At 34.2% G+C, this 23,116-nt stretch overlaps 1 protein-coding gene across 1 annotated transcript; it reads left to right on the forward strand.

Moving 5' to 3' along the window:
- The first annotated feature begins 5,401 nt into the window (after positions 1–5,401).
- On the forward strand, positions 5,402–17,873 carry LOC118751125 (sideroflexin-1-3-like). Its single transcript, XM_036485895.1, has 8 exons — positions 5,402–5,797; positions 8,069–8,485; positions 13,405–13,522; positions 14,812–14,887; positions 16,627–16,712; positions 16,790–16,917; positions 17,401–17,558; positions 17,628–17,873. Exons 2-8 carry the CDS (start codon positions 8,140–8,142, stop codon positions 17,712–17,714), a joined length of 999 nt encoding a protein of 332 aa, XP_036341788.1. The 5' UTR covers positions 5,402–5,797; positions 8,069–8,139; the 3' UTR covers positions 17,715–17,873.
- Positions 17,874–23,116: the final 5,243 nt, after the last annotated feature.

The following is a 23,116-nucleotide window of genomic DNA, read 5'->3' on the forward strand; positions in this document are numbered from 1 at the left end:
AGCAACTTTTCACTCTTAACTAGCGATATGCAGTTTTAAAAAGTGAAATAAAATATATATTTTTTTTTAAGTACCACATTTCGTTGATTTTGGCCTGGTAGGGATCTAGTTACTATCGGACAGGTTACTTTTTTGGCGATAAGTGTCTAGCACGGAACTAGAAATTTGATTCACTAGTTCGCGGTTTCCCTACAGGGTGCTTCTACTCATATCTATAGACATATATACAAACTCGCACACACATACATATGTATGTTGTAACCATTTACATATATAAAGCAATTGACACAATAAACTTTAGCGACTAAACAAATGTGGGTAATTGCATTGCTAATGAGCGATTAATTTTGCATTGATTTTATTTTTATACTCTGAAAAAAAAAATTACTAAAACAAAAATAAATGCCTGTTTTTCTGCCCAAAACTAACTTTTTACATATGTTAACATTAGTTTTCCCCTATTTGCTATATTTTAGATAATACCGTAAAACATATGTAACTTTGTTTTTGCAAAAAGCCATAGATCCATTTAAAAAAAAAAAAATTATATGGAGACGGATACTACGAGTGAGTAGATGTTAAAACAATTATTTGTTTGGTGATAAAATCTATTGTTTTTGCTACCTAATAAATTATTAGACCTTAACTTTAGGAAATTTGACCTAGAATACTGTTATTAAGCAATAAAAGTACATACTCTATTTTGTGTGCGTAGAAACCGTTCTTTTTCGTAGGTAATTTTTGTACTGTTAGTGAACTATTAACCCCTTGGAGGGAAGAACTCGATATAAAGCGAAAATAAGAGGCTGTTTACAGTCTGTTTGCTGCAAAGGGAGCTCCTGTTAACTTTTCAGTTCAGAAATTTAAAAATGCATACTTTTCAGGTATTATACACAAATTAGTATAATTCAGCCACATTAAATCAAAATTGCCACTGTACTATAAAGGGGTTTTAAAACTAAGTGACTTTTTTGTATTTCGTACGAATATTGGAAAAAAACTACTTTCAAGTACAAGGGAGATAACCTTTGGACCAAAAAAACAGGCATTTAGACCACAGTGCAAAATAACGATTTTTTTCGGCCCAAGGTTTCTTTTGATTTATTTCGGAAGTTTTTAAGGATATTTGCAGCTGCAATGCGTGCTATATTATTTATTTTATCTAAAAAAAAATGATGCCGGCCTCATTATATGGATTTTTTGGTGCTGATTTTAAGTATACACATTTACCAAATTTTTCTAGCACGTCCAGTTTTTGAGAAAAAACTGTTGAACTGTCGAAAAGCTTCAAAAAAAGCGAATTTCAAAACAAAATTAAAAATATAATTTCTAGGTTGTTTTTTCCGAAGAAGAAAACCACGTGTTAATGAAAATCCAATACTTCTGATAGATTCAATCTCATTTCGATGGATTGAGTAGAAAAGGATGGAAAAATAAAAAAAAAAGTTTGTAAAAAAAACACAAGGGATGAACATGGCGAACAATTCCCCCAGAATATAGCCATATGCTTGCTGATTATTGCTGGACCTTGAAAAGCAATCATAACACGATCAAAAGATTGGCGAAAACGAGTGCATGCTATTGAAGAACTAAGATTTTTTTTTCAATTTTTCACTAATTTCTAATCAACTTTTCGACATAAGGTAGAATCCATCAGACGAATTGGATTTTTATTAATAACTGTTTTTTATAAATAAAAATTGAAATTTGGCATTTTTGCCATTCTTCGACACTTTTAACAGTTTTTTTCTCAAAAATTAGACGTGCTAAAAAAATGCACTTCAAATCAGCACCAAAAAATCTAGAAGATGAAGTTGGCCTCGTTTTGTGGTAAATAAGTACAAAACTTTATTGCACCGTGTTATTGAAGAAGACGATCTTCTTTCTTAGATTTTTCTTGCAATGTTTTCGACCTAGAACTCGCAAATAATCCCATTTTAAGAGTGCATTTCGTCTATGATTAAAATGTCGCTTCTCTGAGATTTTTTTTATTGGAAAAAATTTTCATTACTTGCGCCAATGAATTAGGTTCTTACGTTTTCGTGTCGCTGTAATACGTGCATATCTATGTATGTAGATGTTACCTGCATGAGGATATTAACTGGTGAGTTCTCGGTTCTATTTTCACAAAAAAAAACACCCATAATTTTTTAATGGATATAATTTCGGGCTTTAATCTTTGATTCAAATTTGACTTCTTAATTCCTAACCTTCATCTGATTTTTGTATGAATCCAATCAAATTTTTTTAAGATATTTTTTTTTTTTGATGAATAACATAAATTTGTATAAGAAACATAAAGAATATATAAGCTTCTTCAATAAATAAAATACAAAAAATAAATAAAACAATAATCTTATAAGCAAATACAAATCTATACCCTTAGTATTAGCGCATTTGCATATACATACATACATACATACATGCCTATATGTATACAACCTTTGCATACCTACATACATACATAAATAGTTACTTAGCATACATAGTATATAAACATACCAAATAATAGCTACAAATAACGTACACATATAAAAAAAACTATAACTGCGTGGCATTGTACGTAAATGAAAAAGAAATACTAAGTTAAATATGTATTTAGGCAGGTACCCGATATTGTACAATGTTTATTGTTGATGTTATGTTGGTTTAATGAAAACGTGAAATCATAAATTAAATTGAATACAAATCCAATTAAAAGTATTTATTTAAATAAAAATAAAGTAATCAATTATTGATGCTTAAAGAAATGAATAATACAATAAAAATATATACAAACAATTATCTTGTGATTTAATTGTTGCAGGAAATCCGTAAATTTCTTAAATTAATGCGTTTTTCCGCCTTCGTATCGATGAATTGCGCAGCGCTATGCATGAGCGGAATTTGCATAATCGGAAATAATAATAATTTGTACCGCATTTCCTCTTACTCTGCATATGCCTAAATGTATGCAATCATTTGCAATAGCAAGTAGACACAGGGTGCTTCTAATGAAAATACAATTTTCTGCTGCAATACACAATTTGGGAAATTTGGAAACAACCGTATCATGCTGTGCAAAGGCGCATCTCCTAGTTCCATCCTTTGTGCATTTTTAGGCGCAGTGCTACAAAAAGGAAACGCTAGCAGAAGGTTGCAAATTCGCAGAGTGCACTTGATAAGTTTTTTATTTGCCGTTATTGGAATTATTTTTTTGGTGATGCATTTCCGAACGTTCCTTTTTGCAATTCGCAAACATTTTTTATGATGCATTTCCGAACTTCTTTTTTGGCAGTTTGCTTTTAATAAGGTTTTTAATTGACAATAACAATCGCGGCGTCAAGTTTAAACAGCGGCAAATCAGCCCATCGAAAATTTCTTTGCAAATTTTACTTCTACCCAAATCAAAGATGTATGTATACACATTAAACAAACTTATCATTCGAAATCTATATCTAAGTTGACGAATTTAGAACTAGTTCGGAACTAAAAAAAAGGGAAAGAACGAGCTAGATCTCATCTATCGAATTTATAACTACCACGGAACTATAGAAAAAGGATGCAGGGAGATGCTTGCTTAATTTAAACTGATATTGTTAGGCATTTTTTTCGTTGAAGTACGCTTTCATTCTACACTTCACAGGTGCTTTTTCATAGTTTGGTAATACAAACAAAAATTTGTATCAGGATTATAACACTTTAGGAACTTCTGGAATCTAACCGATAACAGCAAGCACATCTCCACTCTCAGCTACAGCCGAAGGTAAGTAAATAAAATTCTTAGTTGAATTACATTCTTTCAAACGAATTTGATTCCCAATTGAAAACAGATTTCTTTGAAAATAATTTAAAACCGCTACCATGTGAAAACCTCTCGCTCTATTTGAAAAAATCATGTTAGGACTGGTTCAGAACTATCGAAAAAGGGATTCAGCGGGGAGCAACTGATACTTCGTAGAACATCGCAAACCAGTTTGGTACTTGCTGCATTTTGCCACAGGGTACATGGTTGTTATTTATGTATATGTGGATTGTCTGTAGGGTGTATGTATTAATTTATTAAATTTCGTTGTATAAATGGCGGTATTTTAAATAGTTTATCAAAGTGGTGGATGTCGATATATGTGAATTTATCGAGGATGTGGTCATGTCATTTGGATAAGCATTGCAGTAGTTACAGGCGTTAGACTGGTTGTTTTGTCCATTAAATGTTTATGTGTAAGTCTAGTGTGCCTCAATCGCAGCCTGATAATTTTTTTCTTGTCTTTTCCAGATAGGGATTTGGCGTTAATTTTAAGATATTGATTAATTGTTCGATAGCTGTGCGAGTTCTTTTTGTACCATTGTGAGAGGTTTTTGTCTGTGTTTGAGTATTTTTGTGAGAACTTTGCTTTTGGCAAGCGCTTTGGGTCCAAGAAAAGTATGTTTGGTGTGACTGAGAGAGGAGCGTTTTTCGCAGCAAGGTCGGCATATTCGTTGCCCGATATTCGCACGTGACCAGGGACCTATGTATATGAGTTTAACCTTATGCTGGTTTTCTAAAACATATGTAGCTGCGGACTGAGTTAGTGTAGAAGTTATTGTTGTTGGCATTTTTTATTGCGTCCAGCGAAGAGGCGCATTTAATGGCTTAGTAAATACTTATTAGCTTTTTTTTATATTTTGACTTCATTTTCGGATTCAGCGGAAAATTTTACACATAAAATGATGGCCCAATGCCACAGGTTGGATTTCTCGTCGACATACCATCGCACACCTTTAAATTGTTTTATGCCAAAAATGCCACCAATTTTTTTTTTTTAGTTGTGACTCATTTGAAGAGGTGGTGCGACATATAGACTGTCTTTTCTGCATATGTTTATGTCATCTTCATACCTAGCACAGGGCTTTGAAATTTAACTTTTTCTCGTTCCAATAATTGTTATTTTTTTAATATCTAGATATGTTAAATTAAGACAGAGTCTTGTTTTTTTGCTAGTTAGTTTTTTAAGGGGGAAACCATCGCAGGTCTGTCTAATTTATTACTATTCGAAAACCAATATTTACTAAAATTTAGGAGCAATTTTTTTATAAAACGTTTTAACCCGTTAACGACTAACACAAAGGATCCTTTTTAGGAAATAAATTAATGTTAAGGTCTCGTAACCCAGACATCTAGCCAGAGACACGTGGTATAGTCATGATCTATGTTTATATGTATGTAGGTATCTCAGCCACCCGACGGCCAACACACTGCTGGGTTAATCACAAACAGATGGGCAGAAGTTTGTCAGAGAAGCAGCTTCTCTCTCTCTGCTTTTATTTTTCAATTTTGGGAGTACAACGAAGAGCATTTAGAAAGTTTTCTTTGCTATAGTGCAAAGTTTGCTCAACATTTGCGCACTCATACCCACTGCTGATATCTTTTAACTTGGAAGGTTGTGCTGCTGCCTCAGATAGGAATGCGAGTAAGCGCAGACGCCGGGTTGTTTTCAGCCTATTTATGCAGAGTATGTGCCATGTCTGGTGGGTTGTTTAATATGTATAGAAGCAACAATATAGTATGGAATTGGTACGGTTACGTTTAGACTGGTTATCGCTCAGCTGTCAGTTTTCCGTATATTGCCGACGGTAACAGTTGAAAATCGTATTTCGAACGCGCGACGTGAATACCCGTACATACATACATTCAAGAAAAATAAGGCGGTGTTGGTTTTTTATATTTTATGGTGGAGTGGGACGCAAAAAATAATTAAAAGCAACCAACCTATTCGAAGCAAATCGCGTGGCGTAAAATACCTCAAGAAATAAGAAAATATATACGAATTTTAAGCAGGTGATTCACTTTATTGTGATTTCAATTGCGTTAAATCAATATACCTAAGAACCAAACAAACAAAAAACATATTTTATAATGTGCAAAAAATATGTAGATATGTATATTTACATTTTGTGCTTCGATTTTTTAAATTCCTTAGCAGCCGCAATTATGTAAGATTCTTTGGCAATAAGCAGTAAAAACAAAAGGACAAGAGGTCGATGGCAAAAACGATGTATGGATTGCACTTATTGGTACCCATGTACATGTGTGTGTATATATGTATACCTGTTTGTGCATATTAGAACATATACATACTACATATAGTTTTTTTTTTTTGCTTTATAAGCCTTGCCTTTAAGTGCACTGGATATTGACTTTGGTAATACCACTTGGAGTCCGCGCCCATTCGGCGTTTGCCGACATACAGCTGATCCGAGAGTATAGATACTTATACGTTCATACCGATATACATACATACAGTGACTCAAACAAGTGACCACAAGTTGATTTTTTAAATCTGAATGGTCTTTCGCATTTTATTTCATAAGAAATTTATGATTATATCGAAAAAAGTCAAAAATTCATCAGCAAAAAAATATATAAAAAAACAACGCGATTTTTTATCCGGTTGAAACTTGCAACAAAAAATTGTATGGGCAATAAAACTGCATAACCATACAAAGTTCTATAGGCTCAGATTAAAAGGTTTGACATTTTGATGAAAATTTTTTGAATTCTCCCTAATTTTATTTAAAGCTTAAAACTTTGATTTATAAGGTTCTGGTTAAAGCTTGTACAATATTTTTATAGAAAAATATCAAAAATTATTTAACTTGAAAAACATTGTGAATATTTGAAAATAAAATTAAAAATCCACACATGGTCACTTGTTTGAGTCACTGTACAAACAAATATATGTACGTATGTATGTATGTATGTATGTATGTATAAGCATTGAATATGATAAGAGCCACTAAAAATTGCTGCTGCCCGCGCATTCCTTTGCAAATCAATAGGCATTGTCGTCTTATTCTTTAGCTTTGCTACTTGTAAATGACAAAGAATAAAAAGTGAAACTCTTCGAAAAATATATATTTTATATTATACATAAATACACAAAGAAATAAAAAAATTATTATTATTATAATCTCAAAACCTATGCGTATAAATACAGGGTGGTTCAAGCATGCGAAACGGGGGGCTTATACATATATTACAACAATATACGGAAATGTGTGCTAAAAGAGAGACGAACCCGTAGTTTCCCGCCCAATCTAGAAATACCGACCGACGAAACATGCATTTCTTGGTAAAAAATTTTTTGGAAATATATCAGATTTTTAATCACAATGGAAAACCCGTACCTATTTTTTTTTGTATGGGGAGTGATGCAGTCTAATATTGTATATATGTACATGTATGACAAATTTGTTTCGATTATTTTTAATCAATATTTTATGGTTTTTCTTTTTACGATACGATATTTTGGCTTTTCGAGCATTTTAAATCGTTAGTTAATACTAAATTAAAATCCCAATGTTCATATCGTCGTTTAAAGTACAAAACCGCGTATCGTCATTCTGCAAAATCGCCTAACCGACATTGGCTGCCAAAAATTTGATTTGCTCACACAAGCTCTTGGCTCAATCCTTAACCATTCGTCCTGAAATATACTAGCCAGAAATGCGATTGCTTTATAAAAAAGAGAACCATTTTGAAATATGAGTGTTTTTACCCTTTTAAAAAATAATTTCTAAAACTTCACATACGCGGTTTTGCATTTCGCTGATACGCGGTTTTGCATTTTGTTGATACGCGGTTTTGCACTTTAAACGACGATATGTATGTATACCAATTTATACGACGACTTATAAGTTAGCAATATTTGCCACAACTAGGCAATAACGTAAACAAGTGCAAATAAGGTCATTAACCATTAAGGTTGACAATGATGAGTGAAATCATATTTCATAGATAATTAAAATTCATTATTTTCACTTTAAAGTAAACCTGTATTTGAACCACCCTTTATGCATACATAGGTATTTGCTTATGAACGCGGAGCGAATTGTTTACACGTATTAAATTCTCTTGAAGCATTAGACCAGGTTGAATTTTACCTGGACTCTCGCTCTCTCTAACGCAAGCGTTCTCTCACACAAACTTGCACAATAGTACATATCCCTTAACTACATACAGCAGAATTGTCAAAACATTTAATGTATCTTAATTTAATCGTGAATTTATAAAAATATAAAATACCTTTCAAAATTTTCATTTTTCAAGTGTCCCTTAAAACATAAGCCGCCCGAACAGCCCCACTGCCCACGCACATACATACTATAGATACGCTAAATATGTCATCAACTGCAACAACAACAACTGCGGTCGCCACGCCACTGCCAACCATCGATATCGATCAACCCAAATATGACCAAAGCACATATCTAAATCGTGCCAAACATTTCTTCCTGCTCACCAATCCACTCAATATTTTGGCCAGCGATGACGAACTGGAGCGCGCTAAGCGTATTATTCACAATTATCGTGCCGGCAAGCCGGTGCCAGAGTGCAAAAATGTTGAGGAATTGTGGCGCGCCAAATACTTGTACGATTCAGCATTTCATCCCGATACTGGCGAGAAGTCACTAATCATTGGTCGTATGTCGGCACAAGTGCCAATGAACACTTTGATTACAGGATGTAAGTATGTATTTTGTATAAGTAATCTTACTAAAATATTAATAAATATACTATTAAGATGAACTTTTCATTGCTAGCAGACGAACTAACAACCTTGACTTCATGTAGATTATTTGTTTGCAAATTAGCTGATAGTGATCATCAATATAAAACACATTACGCCATGAATAATCAAAAGTATGCCGGAGCGAATGTCAGTTTTTATGAGACAGTAATAGAAAATTTTCTAGACGATGATTTTTTTTTTTTTAAGTGGCGTAAACCACTTCCCAGCTATTGTGCTTATATGACCGGCTAGTTGTAACCGAATGCATTTGCAATTCGTTCTATCGTCGTAAACTAATAAACTAAAGGCAAAACCTTCTGCTATTGGTTGATGAAGTTGATCGATTAACCGATGCGTTCACATACCAGTAATCGGTCATTTAAGTACAAGAATTGGGAAATAACTTATGCCACTTTCAAAATAAACGGCGCATTTGTTGAATAGAAATCCCAATAAATTTTATTTTCAGTTTTTAATGCGTATATTTCACAAATGCTACTTTGGCATTATCTATAAATTATGGAAGGTATAGTAATTCTCACGTATGGAATTATACAGACTTTCTAATGAGGTGGTTCTCAATTCAAATTCCTTCAGACTTCGCATTAGTACATATGTAGTAGCTACTAATGAATGGAAGTTGCTGAGAATGAAAAAGGCGAAAATATGACTCCTTGACGTGCGATTCCCATCCCGGAGATAATGGAGAAGAGACCGAGTGCGATATGGAGAGGCTATAGCAATTCCGATTACCGAGTTTCTGATGGTTAAGATATACAAAATGTATTTGCGACAGTCTCTCTAGTGTGCGTTTTCGGGAATAGAAACATCGAAGGCAATCAGAAAACTAATGAAGTGGCAAAATCAGGAGTCTGTTTGGATAAATTCGAAGCGGTGGCTCTAGTTTGACCTCTTAGAATAATCTGAATAGAAATTACTCTGTGTTGCCTTGGACTGACTGAGAAATGATGTCAGATAAATATTTCGTCGCTTAAACTACAAAACCGCGTATCGAGGCATTGGAAAACCGCATAACAAGAAAGATATTTGATCACCTGGCATCAAGCCCTTATCCATTCATACTAAAATATCGATACTTTGAAATAAGAAGCAGAGATAATTAGGGATAAAAGAGAAACCCGTTTTTGAAATTAGACAAGTTTTACTCTCTCCTCAGGGCAACCTCCCATACGAGGTTTTGCATTAGATCTGCTTAATAGATCATGGACAGAAATTTTCAAAATTGTAGCATCTACCATGGGCGCCTATGCAAATATCCGGTATGAATAGGGCTACCATATAATACAAATTTCCGCACCCTTCAGAAGAAGCCTGCTACTAGGAATCACTGCAACCAACCAATCAACAATTATTGCTCAATACCATGCCAACTAAGTCAGTAGATATTTACTACAAAGCATTCTTAGTTACTATTTAGTTACTTGTTGTTACCACTTTGAAATATCAGACTCGTGAAAATGTTATAGGTACCTAGGGATCTCTTAAACCATACGAGGGTTAAGAGCCATATCAACTTAAGTAATTGATGTAATTGTTTGAAAACAAAGAACTTTTACAGCCGCACTCAGAGTCGTTAAATGATTACTTAAGGTTCCTTAGTAATGATCTGAATATATTCCCTCTCAGAGTCAGCATTTAATGAACATTAAAGTTAAGTAAAGAAAAACCATTACTTAACTTTTTAAAGAATGATTATGAAATTTTTTGTTTGTTTTCAATACATTTCAATTTCGCTTACGTTGCTGTAACAGTCGCAATAGCCCAGTGAGCAGTGTTGGCAACCTTTCCTACCAGGTAGGTTTTTTCCATTTGGTAGGTTGGTAGGCTAGATTGGATTTTGGTAGGTTCCGCGACAATAATAGTTATTTGCGAAAAATATAAAATATAAAATATGAAATATGTATCTGCAAGCGTTTTAACAACCTTGTTTACACGAATATTTCACCGGTGGAGTCCATCATTGTCCACCTGACAGAGACTTCATTGTAAGTCTTGAAGAATAGATATCACCAAAACTAACCTACTGGTATTTTAATGTGGTAGTAAGACCCGTTGTGACATATGCCGCACTGACCTTGTGGCCAAAAGCTACACAAGTAAAGGCAGGTTCCACCTTTAGCAAGCTACACCGACTGGCCCGCGTGCCCATTACAGAAGCTATCCAACGGATGCCCTTGGTGTCATTACAGGCATTCCTCCATTGTCTATTTGAAAAAGAGGCCTACTGAAGCACCCTACGACTGCCCAATATGATCAGCAAGAAAATTTGGGATCTTCGGGGTCATTTGGAGGTTCTAAAGCTATTTCTGGATAATCCTGAGCTATCCAGCTACAAATCGTACAAAGTTAGAATTCCTGAAAGGGACAGCTGTGAAGTGATAATAACTATGATTGACGAAGGGTCCCAATTTACACATACCCCACTATATTCCAGGCGAAAGTCTTCGCAATCGAAGTCTCTGTAGAGGGACAAATAGGGCCAAATTAAATATTTATTATGTCGGATAGTCAGGCAGGTTATAGGCCTTAGACTCTTTTAAAACGGCAGCAGGCTTGTGGAAAGCTGTAAAACTTTTTTGAACCACTCGGAAACTCACAATAACATGACGCCCTCCAAAGTGCCTAACTTCTTAAAGAGGATAAGGTTGGAGTGATTACAGTTAGGGTTAAGCACAATAGACCTTTACCAAAAATACTTTCAAATTCATTAGAATCCACTTAAACAAGTAATTAAAAAATTTGGTTGCCAAACACACTACAGCTGATCACATTGACACATTTATCAGAATTTACCAGCAACAAATTCTCGGACTAAAACTGGTAACTTCTGACAGAGAGAGAACCGTATTTACTCTCTTTTTTGTCCTCTCAGTAGTCAGAGAACTGAATACGGGATCGATTTCCAGTAAAATCTGACTGATTCTGACTAATTCTGACTAGTCCGGACTCGTACGGGATCGCAACTAATAATAATAATATGTATGTGTAAATAGACAAACAGACTTAAAATGAATTGTTATACGTAGTTAATTTGAGTCTATTGTACTAGCTGTGTATTTGTTTTTCTAAATGTTATGTTATCTACAGTTTTACTAAACTTGGCATTAAAACAAAGTATTTAAAACTTAAATAAAATTTTGGTAAGTTTTGGGGGACTTTGGTAGGAAGTTTTGGCACTGACAGGCGTGCCACTCGAGAGATCCGAGTGCAATCCTCGGCAACGGATTTTTTTGTTTATTTCTTAATTAAATTTTTTTCTTTTACTTTTTAAGTTTTATTGTTTAAAGAATAAATATTTTACAATATAATTTAATAGTTAGAGACTTTTTCAGTTAATTTTTTTCCTTTTTCTTTAATTTTCTCAAATTTTTAGTTTTATTGTTTAAATTTATTTTTTAATTTCTTTAAGTTTTTAGAAATTTTGTTTCCAAAAGATAGATATAGTAACGCTGACTGCCCAGATAGGTCGATCTTCCACTCAGCCGTCGATATGTATGTAGTATACATACATATATAGTCTTTGATAATTTTAATTTAACTCAAATTTTGCTAGTCTATTTACATACTTCATATTGCTTGTTTACTTAAATCTAAAAAAAAAAATTATATCGTGGTATTGCATTTGGCGTTTGCGAGGAATTGCGCGCCAAGCGCTGAGTTAATTTACAACAATTAAATCAATTTCTATATTTATGAAGATCCATTGCATACACATGCATTGCTCGTACATATATTTTAATTAGCAGCAATTCATTCTTCCAGTTGGTTACAACTTTACCAGCAAAAATTTTAACTCATTTGATCCAGGAACTAGTTTCAGAACTGTTTTCGATGACACTACCAAGAATTTCAAGAGTAAATGACACTATCAGGAGCGCTATAGTCCTTCAGGGTTGTAATTGGTCTTATTACTGACTTCAGCAATAATTACAATTTTCAATTAAATGGTTTCACAAGGCACTCTTCTATAACATTTACATATATGTATGTACATATCGTCGTTTAAAGTACAAAACCGCGTATCGTCATTCTGCAAAATCGCGTAACTGACATTGGCTGCCAAAAATTTGATTTGCTCACACAAGCTCTTGGCTCAATCCTTATACATTCGTCCTGAAATATACTAGCCAGAAATACGATTTCTTTATAAAAAATAGAACTATTTGAAATATGGGTGTTTTTGCTCTACAGAAAATAATTTACGCAACCTCACATACGCGGTTTTGCATTTTCTTGATACGCGGTTTTGTACTTTAAACGACGATATGTACATTAGGATGCATCATTTTCCATACAAAAAAGGCGGTACTTTATTATATTTTAAGACCTCCGCTAAAATATTTCGGAAAAATATTAAGATATACCTGAGTTGGATTCATTTGTAAATACCTCCAAAAATCCAATTTTTATAAAAAAATTGAATTTAAAAAATATTTCTTCGAAAAATCACCTCTTATAATAGAAGAGTTTAAGCTTAAAACGTCTACATAAAAATGTTGGAAAATTTTATCAACGGAATCAAAATATGTAATGAAAGTTTTAGAGGTATTTTTAAATCTTGACATTTTTCCGAAATATTCTGGCGGAAGTCTTAAAATATAAAACATTTTATGATTCCGGTGGAAAAACCGCAATTTTTTTGGTATGATACTCCATACATATTTGAGAGTAAATTAACTTCGAGAAGATTTTGTCAGGGAAAATTTTCTTCAAATTTAAAGTACACATATATTTGTATGTATGTATGTAATTAAATAAATTGTATGCAGTTTTAAGTTATCTTTGTTATGGAATCAGTTAATAAAACCCGCTGAATTGTTATTTTGCTTCAAATATTTTTTTTTTCTCATAGGCATGCTGTCGTTTTATAAATCCATACCGGCCGTCGTCTTCTGGCAATGGGTCAATCAAACATTCAACGCAATTGTAAACTATACAAACCGTTCAGGAAAGACACCCATTTCTCAAGAGTAAGTGCCAAAGATCTTTATAATAATATTCTATATGTACTATACCTATATGTACATACATTCATACGTTCGGATATACCTACTTTTTTTCTTACTCTCGCTTTCATTTCGCATTTCATTGTCGTCATTTCATTGTTTGTCAGATGTGTTTATTTCAAAATACACACACGTATATATTTGGTATGTAAATATGTACAGATATGTATGTGTATACGGTGGAGAGAATGTTAATAGGGAAGAAAAATGTTAGCAGGTTTTGGCAATTTTTCTTTATTTAAAAAATTTCAAACTTTGTTGAACATTTATAAAAATTCGATGAATTTTAACAGATTTTCTTTAAAATTTCAAACTTTTTAATCCGATTTTTTTCGAATTTATTGAAGTATGCAGTTTTGTAGTCCATTCAATTTTAGCTTAGTTTATAAAGTGGATGTTTGAAGTAGAGAGGACTTACCGTTGATCGCTGCAATTTCTTTGTTCAAGCAATTTTTCTTTCATACAAAGTATGTTTGGCAATTTTTTTTTTTGTATGGAGAAAATGGGAAACACCTTCGACAAAAAAAAACTGCTTAAGTGTTTTGCTAATTTAAGCGTTTGTTTGTGAGTTCGACAAATTCGTTTTTATATACCTATATATGTATGTATAATATGTATATTCACACGCGACTATTTGTATCTACATATGTATATACAATGTACATGTACAATGTACACATTGTATATATGTATGAACATTCAATATCGCTCATTTCCGAAAAGACTGACACAATTCAAAAACCGAGGTTTTCCAAGGGACGCGTTTAGAAATTTCAATTGACTCACAAAAAGCAGGAACTAGGTTATGATTGTTATTTATTATATATGTATGTATTAAACAGGGACTGAACAGTTATTTTTTCAAAGGTTGAACTTGGCCAAATATTTTTGAGGGCCGAAATAAATATGGGATTCATCTAAACGCGTAAATGCCCCGTTAACGCGTAAACTTCGTAAATAAATCGGTTTTCCATTCAAAATTAAGTAAGTTTTCGAGGTTTATGTGAAATAGAAATGCATACTCCCAAGTGGAATGATTTTAGCAGAAATTTTAAGACACTAGAGCAATTCATCTAAATGCCTCGTAACCACATAAACCTCGTTAACTTACATAACTTTGTATGGAAAATCGCATTATTTGCGAGGTTTGTGCGGTTACGAGGCATCGGTTTTTTAGTAAATTAGCAATATGTATGTATATACATGTGTACATACATATATATGTATTATGGCTTTTAATGTTTCTCTTCCAGGCAATTGCTTACTTCGTATGTATTGGCAACTGGTGGCGCCCTGACCACAGCACTCTCCCTCAACAGGCTAGTGAAGGTGAGTAGACAAATTGGCGATTGTGAGGAAGATATATAGAACCCTGCAGAGGAAGCCGCCGGTACTACATACTATTTAAATAGTGCTTATCATAACTATACGACACCCACGTATCGACAAGTTTTGACTATTTATCAATTTTAATATTTTTTTTTTTATATAAATACATACATAGATAAGAAAACCCATAGAAATCTAGGTTTAAAACTTTGTACAGAAATTAAAACATGTAATTTTTAAGCAAAAAACAAAATTTAAGATTATCGTTAATTTCCTCATGATACAAAAATCGGATTTAAACCGAATCACGTCCACCTGTGAGGAAACACCTTTCCTTTAAAAAAGAATTATAGAAATCGGTTTATGTGGTCCAAAGTTATGCGGTAACATACACAAAAAAAAAATAATAATACTCTGACGAATTGATAACCTTCTCCTTTTTATAAAGTTGGTTAAAAATAAACAAAGTTTCATCAAAGTTTTTCACTTTTTATCTAGTCTGACCGAAATTATTCGATTAGTGACAGTTTTATAAAAATAAAAAATAAAATTTTTTATTAGAGCGGTTGAGTATTAAAAAACAATGTTTACTGAAATAAAAATCAACTAGTCGAAAAATCAATGATTACTCGTCTAGTTGAAAAGGTCGAAAGGAAACGGGTAGTCGATTAAGTGAAGTCGACTATTTTTTAAGCAACTTTTGCTATTTGATTAACCGGTTGGTCAACTAGTCGACTAATTATTAGCATACATTTTATAACTGCTGAAAATATTTTTAGGTGACATATGACCATTAAACAGAACAACTTTTAAATTTTGCTATTGAGTATTAGAGCAGAAAAGTGCACATAGTCATTTGGTGGGGTGAAATAATTTTGGTCGGGTGACATAAGGCCTTTATTTGCAATTGGCATTATAACCACTTCAAGTGGAAATATATAATGCCTATAGGCACAACACCCGGTAGAAATTATCACAATGTCAATTGATTTTTAAATTTCACTTTATGGCCATCTATGGCATTTTGGATCCCACTGTTAAAAAATTAAAGATACTAAATTCAAAGTTCAAAAAAAAAAAAATGTGTGAGTACATGAACAAGTTAAATGGTAGGATATGTCTGAAAAGAAGAAAATTAATATGTGTATATGTACATTAGAGTGGTCCAAAAACAGTAAAGTAGGAATTTTAAGGCCGCCACTCCCTAGGATTGTTATATACCACAAAAAAAAAAAATTATTTTGAAATAAAAAAATATTTAAAAGTCGCTCAAAGCGCTCAAAGTTGTCCATGTATATTTTATGGGGAAAAAACAATGATTTAGAACTCCTGAAAATCTATATTTTTTCGATCGGAAGACCCTGGTTCTCTTTAGGAGACTTCCAATATTCATATCCATTTGTTTATTTAACCATTTTTAATACTAAAGATTTTTTATTGGTCACCCAATGCATTTTCTGGGGGTTTTAGCGGTCCTATAAAATATATTTACCTTGAAAAAATGGGGCTGCCTAGAAGTAAAACAAAATCACTTTGCACTCTATCAAATTCTATAACAAAACGCTTTATTATTCGAAGCTCGGCTATCTATTTACATGAGAATATAGCTCGGTGAATTATGTTAGATGTCTGATTAGTCTGTGTAATTTTGATAATTCATTACCTTATTTTAATTTAGTATAACAATTTGTTTTATTTCTTTTTGTATTCATTACTCAACACTATTTTTAATGTTTCAGAACTTGAATCCATTAATTGGTCGCCTGGTGCCATTGGCAGCGGTAGCCGCAGCAAATTGCATTAATGTGCCGATGATGAGATTGCAGTAAGTATTTTCCAATACTTATTCCGAATAAAGTACAAATATTGTATTTATACAGTAATTTCTATTGAATTTTTAAGGGAATTGAAAAACGGCGTTACTTTGCTGGATGAAAAGAACAACGAATTGGGTGTGTCGAAGAAAGCGGCTGCTGCCGGCATCACTGCAGTGGTGGCTAGTCGAATTGCTATGGCTGCACCGGGAATGGGTAAGTTTTATATGCGTATGTACATTAGGGCGGGGCTGTTTGTATGGGTGATTTTTGCGACTATCACAGAAGGATTCTACGTGGAATTCTAAGCAAATTTGCCGAAGTAACCACGGGTCTAAAATCAATTTGGAGTTTGCCAAATAGCGAAAATAGATTTCTTAGCATTTTGCTGTAGTGTAGTTGCTATAAGGGGTTTCTTTTTGTAAGAGGAATCCACATCTGCACTTATCTTTTTCTTAAAGCTTCCAACAGAGGTCGCAAAAGTGAAAATTTTCACATTTTCTTCTATACCTATTTTTGCAATTTGGCTAACTTCAAATTGATTTTACACCCATTGGTATTTCGGCAAATTTGCTTAGAATTGCACATAGTGTGCTATACGCGCATAGTAAAAAAAAAAAATTTATTCGCCCTAATGTACATACATATTTCTTAAATTGCAAGTTATAAATGCATACTTATTTTGCAATTTTTTAATAGTGCTAACGCCCTTGCTGATTTCATCCTTGGAAAAACGTGGTCTCCTCAAACGCTTCCCCAAGGCCAGTGCACCGATTCAAACCCTTTTCTGTGGCTTCGTTTTGATATTCGCCACTCCGCTGGGATGTGCATTCTTCAGTCAACGTGCTTCGATTGGGGTTGGTTTAAAATTTGTTTCGCTTTTAACTCTATTCTTTAACACAAATTCACTTTCTATGTACTTTCAGGTGGGCAAACTGGAAGAGGATGTGCAGAAAAATATCAAAAAACTAAATCCCGAGCTTACTGAAGTCTGGTTCAACAAAGGCTTGTAAACATAGAGCTTAGCTTATTTGAAACTCTCTCTTAAGTGATTTTGCATTTCGAAAGGACAATAATACTTACATACATACTACATACTTGCATGCATACAAATGTATGTATGTAAATTCCATTTAGTTTCTATATGGTTAGCGCTGATAGTTGTGAAACTTCGTTTGAAGAAGAAAGATTACAAAAAGTCTTGGACATTTAATCTTTTATTAACTACATTCTATAAATGCATAAATTTTTATGTAAAGAATTATAGCTGTGTATGTTTGAAAATACGCGTATTTATCTAAATTTAGTTGCTTCTTATTAAAAGTAAATGTTTATACTCTGCTGAATTCCGATTACATTCGTAAATACATACTTATTAACTTTGCATCGGATTTCTTTGGCGGTGCTTTGAGATGTGTAAAGAAATACCTCATTTAGCAAATTACATTTAATGTACCATTCTTACTTAATCATTATTTACTTCCAACACCATATAAAGTTCTTACCTCCCTTTTTTAATGTATTTTAAAGGAATTTATTTAAGTATATAAAAAACATAAAGTCTTGTAAAACGTACATAAATATGTTGTTACATAAAAAAATAAAGACTATTTTTGAATTAATGTTATTTCACTTCTGAACGCCTTTTTAACTAACAGCCCAATTCTATGCACTTTATAAATTCAAAATTTTTACGATTTTTAAATTATTTTATTCAAGATACTTATATGGAATCTCCACTAGGCATTAAATGACAATTTTTTAAATGGCATACATTTTTTGAAATTTTAATGCCTAGTTGAAATTTGGCATTAGAGTAGAACTCCATTGTTTCAGCCGTTTGTATGAAGTTCAATACCTACATTTCTCATAAAACCTGTAAACATCGTAAACTCACGTCCCCGTAAACCATCTGTCAATATATGTATATCCAGGTCACAAATTCAATCATCAAAATTAGTGCGTAGACTTAACTAAAACGGTGTTCACATGAAGCGATTTTCATGGCAGTTTTAGAGGCGCTTAGTTGAATCAAAAGTTGGCTAGACGCTAATTTCATTGGAAGCGATCAGTTGAAAGGCCAGGCGATTGTTGCTTTCAACTAAAAGTTTCCTTTAAAATCGCCGTATAAGGGTAAAATTAAAATAAATATTTTCAAATTTATCTTATTATCACTTTTCCCTTAAATATTCCGCACTAGTAAATCAAATGCGAGATTTTTTTTTTTAAAGTGTAACAAATGTCATGTAACACTCTCATAACTTTATTGAGCGATTTCTGGGATACCCGAATGACAGTGTATATCGATGGCTAAGTGAAAGATCGACCTATCTCGGTAGCCAATTCGAAAACGCCATATCTCTGAAAATACCTCAGTGAGCGGGGTTTTTCAACACCTCGATCAAATGTGCCCATGCTCCGACCAAAGAAAAAAGACAAAGTGTCCAAGGATAGCTTCCATGGGCGCTACCTCCGCCATGATATCAAAATTGTGCTTGGCGACTTCAATGTCAGGGTGGTCAGGGAAGAGGTCTTTGGAACCACCATGGTGCACCATCAGAAAATCCAGCCTCCACGACGAAACGTCCGATAATGGACTAAGACTGATCGACTTCGCTGGTACCCAAACATCGTAGTATGCAGTACTAGGTTCAAGCATAAAAAAATCCATCAAGCTACGTAGCTGTTTCCAGTTCGAAAAACCAGAAACCAAGTCGAACCAGCTGAGCTATTCAAGTACCGCGGCGAGGAGCTGATAAGGTGCATGCATCAACGCTTATGCAGAACATGGTCAGAACAACGCATTCCCGACACAAGAAAGTCGACCCCGCCATTCGCGCCATCTACAGCCGGATCAGTCTACTAAACATAGATTATAAAGTCTTATCGAGCGTATTGTGTGAAAGACCGAAGCTCACCGCCAACAAACTGATTGGGCCTTATCAGTGTGGCTTTAGACGCTGCAAATCCACCATACGCCAAATCTTAGAAAACGCCAAATCTTAGAAAAGACCCGCGAGAGAAGTATCGACACTCACCACCTACTTGGCGACTTCACAGCCACTTCTCACAGCACTAAAAGGAATTGCCTTTACGCCGCCATGTCGGAATTTTACATCAGCGCGAAATTGATACGGCTTTGTAAAATGACATTGAAAAATACCACCAACTCCAGAATTGGGAAACCCCTCTCCGAGCCGTTTGCTACCAAACGGGGCTTCAGACAGCGTGACTCTGTTTCATGTGATTTCTTTAATCTGATGTTGGAGAAGATAATAAGAGCTGCAGAGCTGAATCGCTCAGAAACAATTTTCTACAAGAGATTGCAATTACTGGCGTACGCCGATGACATTGACATCATCGGTAGCAAGAACCGCGAATTTCCAATTTGGATAAGGGAGCAAGGCGATTGGGTCTGGTAATTAGCGAGGACAAGCCGAAGTATCGCCTGTCAACAAACAAATATTCACGTTACTGTTGGCAGTTATACATAATTTCGAGAAAGTAGAGAATTTCGTTTAGTGGGGAACCAGCTTAACACCGATAGTAAATTCACCACCGAATTCCAATGGAGAATCACCCTTGCCAACAAGTGCAATTCAGAATTTAAGTCCTCTCTCCAGCAGAAGCATGAACAATGACAACATCCAATGAGGTGGCTCTTGCAGTACTGGAGAGAAAGATTTTGTGGAAGATTTACGGGCCTTGCCCGTTGGCGATGATGAGCTGTATGAGCTTCACAAGGACATGGACGTGGTCAGCTGGGGGTAGCAGAGGCAGAGGGAGGCCCCCACTGCGATGGAGAGACCAAGTGTAGAAGGGCTTGGACTCACTTGGCATTTCCAATTGGCACAGAAGAGAAAAGTGCTTCTACATTCTCCAAGTTCTACGTCCTTATATAAAAAAAATAACGAAATTACTGTATTGCTTCATTTTTGTGAGTGAATTTCCTTTTAGTGGTGAGATTTTCCTACACTTTTAATTTTTTACTGAAATCCGTTGGTTAAATGTAAAAAGAAACGGGCTTAAGAGGGGTAGAACATGAGTGAAAAAATGGAGTAAATTTGAAGTTAAGTGGAAGTGCAGCGAAACAAAGGTGGCGCCTTCCGCGGACTGCTAATAAGCTCTTTGACAGCATCCACCCTTTCGCTGACGTAACAATCAGCCTTATCATGAGTTTCATTTTCCACGAACCGGTTCACTTTTCGCCTTTGGTTTCCATGGTTTTACTATGGGCGGATGACAAATTTTCGGGTGAATTTTTTTTTCAGGAGAAACTCAGGATAACAGAATATTTTTTTCGCCCTAGTGATGAATATTCCATTTTCATTTTGTACCTATTTGCCGAAAAGTTGTACCTAAAAGTCGTATCTACTTTTGTATTTACTGGTAAAAAAATTGTTACCAGCGCAGATTAGACCTGTTAGTAACCAATATTGTGACGCCACACCCAGTTGCTCCCAGCTACCGTTAAACGTGGCAATGCAAGTGCTTTTTCTACGCATTTTGCTGTCAGAATGCGAAATCGAAAGTCTATTTCCCGTAAACAGCCAGAAAGTCCTTTTTGCAGATTTGCAGAAATCACTTTCGAAAATACAAATTGCAAGGTGTAATTGCAACTGAAATTACGCAAATCGGTTTCGAGAAATAAATTCAACTTGCTCGTACTGCACTAGCAATTTTCATTTTTGCTGCAAGTGCTGTCATACTAATCGAGTGTTGCCGTGTGACGCGATTTTTGCCGAATTTGTCCAAGATTTTGAAAATGTTGCATCACATTTAATGAAATAGATACTTGTAATTAATGTATTCTCCTGATATGAACAATTCAAATATATTAGGATTAGATTTTAGCATTTTTAACAAATTTTTCAGGTCAGGGCCTGTGTCAATTGATGGAAAAGAGGAAATTTTGACCGATCAAAGTAAAAATTTGGCATTTTTCGTGGTGAATACGAACGTCCATTGAAAGCTGAAAAAGCACAAAAAAGCGAACATTACTTGCAAGTCATATAATAAATATAAAATTTAACAATTTTAGCTACACACAAAAATAGAGCTTTCGCACGGGCGTTTGTTTGGTTTTTCAACTGTCAAAATTTTACTTTGCATTTGGCACAGCAAAATTCAATTTATTTGTACATCATAGCAAATCAGCACGGAGAAAAAAGTTACCAATTGGCACAGGGCCCTCAGTAATATTGTTATGAGCACAAAAATGTATGGTAACATAGGTGAAAGTGGAATTTTCTGCATTCACTATGTAAACAATAAAAAGTAGTGTCGAAAAAGTTTGATTTCCGGAAATAAAAACTGCTTTCAAAAGTCACTTTACAAGCAAGGTGTAACAGACTTTTAAAAAGGACTTGTACTTGCTACGTCTAAAAGCTACTTATCGTCGTTTAAAGTACAAAACCGCGCATGGTCATTCTGCAAAACCTCGTAATAGACATTTGCAACCAAATCCTTAACCATTCGTCCTGAAATATATTAGCCAGAAATGCGATTGCTTTATAAAAAAGATAACCATTTTGAAATTGGAGTATTTTTACTCTCTAGAAAATAATTTATGAAACCTCACGCACGCGGTTTCGCATTTTTTTGATACGCGGTTTCGTACATTAAATGACCTTCCTATCCTATCCTTCTATTAATTTGCTTGTGTATTTGCGTATAATTTAGTAAATCGCCAACTGATGAAAAACAGATATGTAATCAAAAAATGGGGCCTGAAGTAGGAATGTTCGATATCGTATCGATTATTCTGAATATCGATATTTCATGGCACGATAAGCGATTTTTTGAATCGATATTCCAAGGTCGATATATCGAAGACATCGATACTTTACCCGCAATACCGATATTTAAGTTGAAATTTATTTTTGATCTACAAAAAAGTGTATGGGAAAATATTAAATTAGGTTTAATCAGCAGCTTGTGTGATTTATTTAGCTTTTAAGTTTGAAAAACCGCTTGAGTCGACCGGCATGCCGTTTTAGTCCTCAGTAAATATACAAGACGCAAATAACACAATTAGGTGAGTTGATAGGCAGGTCTAATATTCTATTCAATTGGAAGTAGGATTTTCAACATCGATTTTTCCGATATCGATATGGTTCAGCCCGATATATCGCCATATCGATTTAACATGCAATGAATTAAATCGATTCGTGATATCGATACTTTCTTAAATATCGAACATTCCTAGCCTGAACTGTATATGACAGTTTTACCAGTTTTCATCTTAAAAGCGCTCCGGTACTTTTTGGTTTTTGACAGTTTCAAAGGTTTATCCAACAGAACAGTGAGGAACGCAGCTAGAAAAAAGTTGGCGCCATCTAGGTGCGAAACATCAGCTAAAAAGTGGCATCACCTGAAATTCGGACGCTTTGACAATAAAAAAAAAAACAGAAAA

Source organism: Rhagoletis pomonella, unplaced genomic scaffold (genome assembly GCF_013731165.1).
Source record: "Rhagoletis pomonella isolate Grant_MI unplaced genomic scaffold, Rhpom_1.0 Rhpom_scaffold_00546, whole genome shotgun sequence".
NCBI lineage: Eukaryota > Metazoa > Arthropoda > Insecta > Diptera > Tephritidae > Rhagoletis > Rhagoletis pomonella.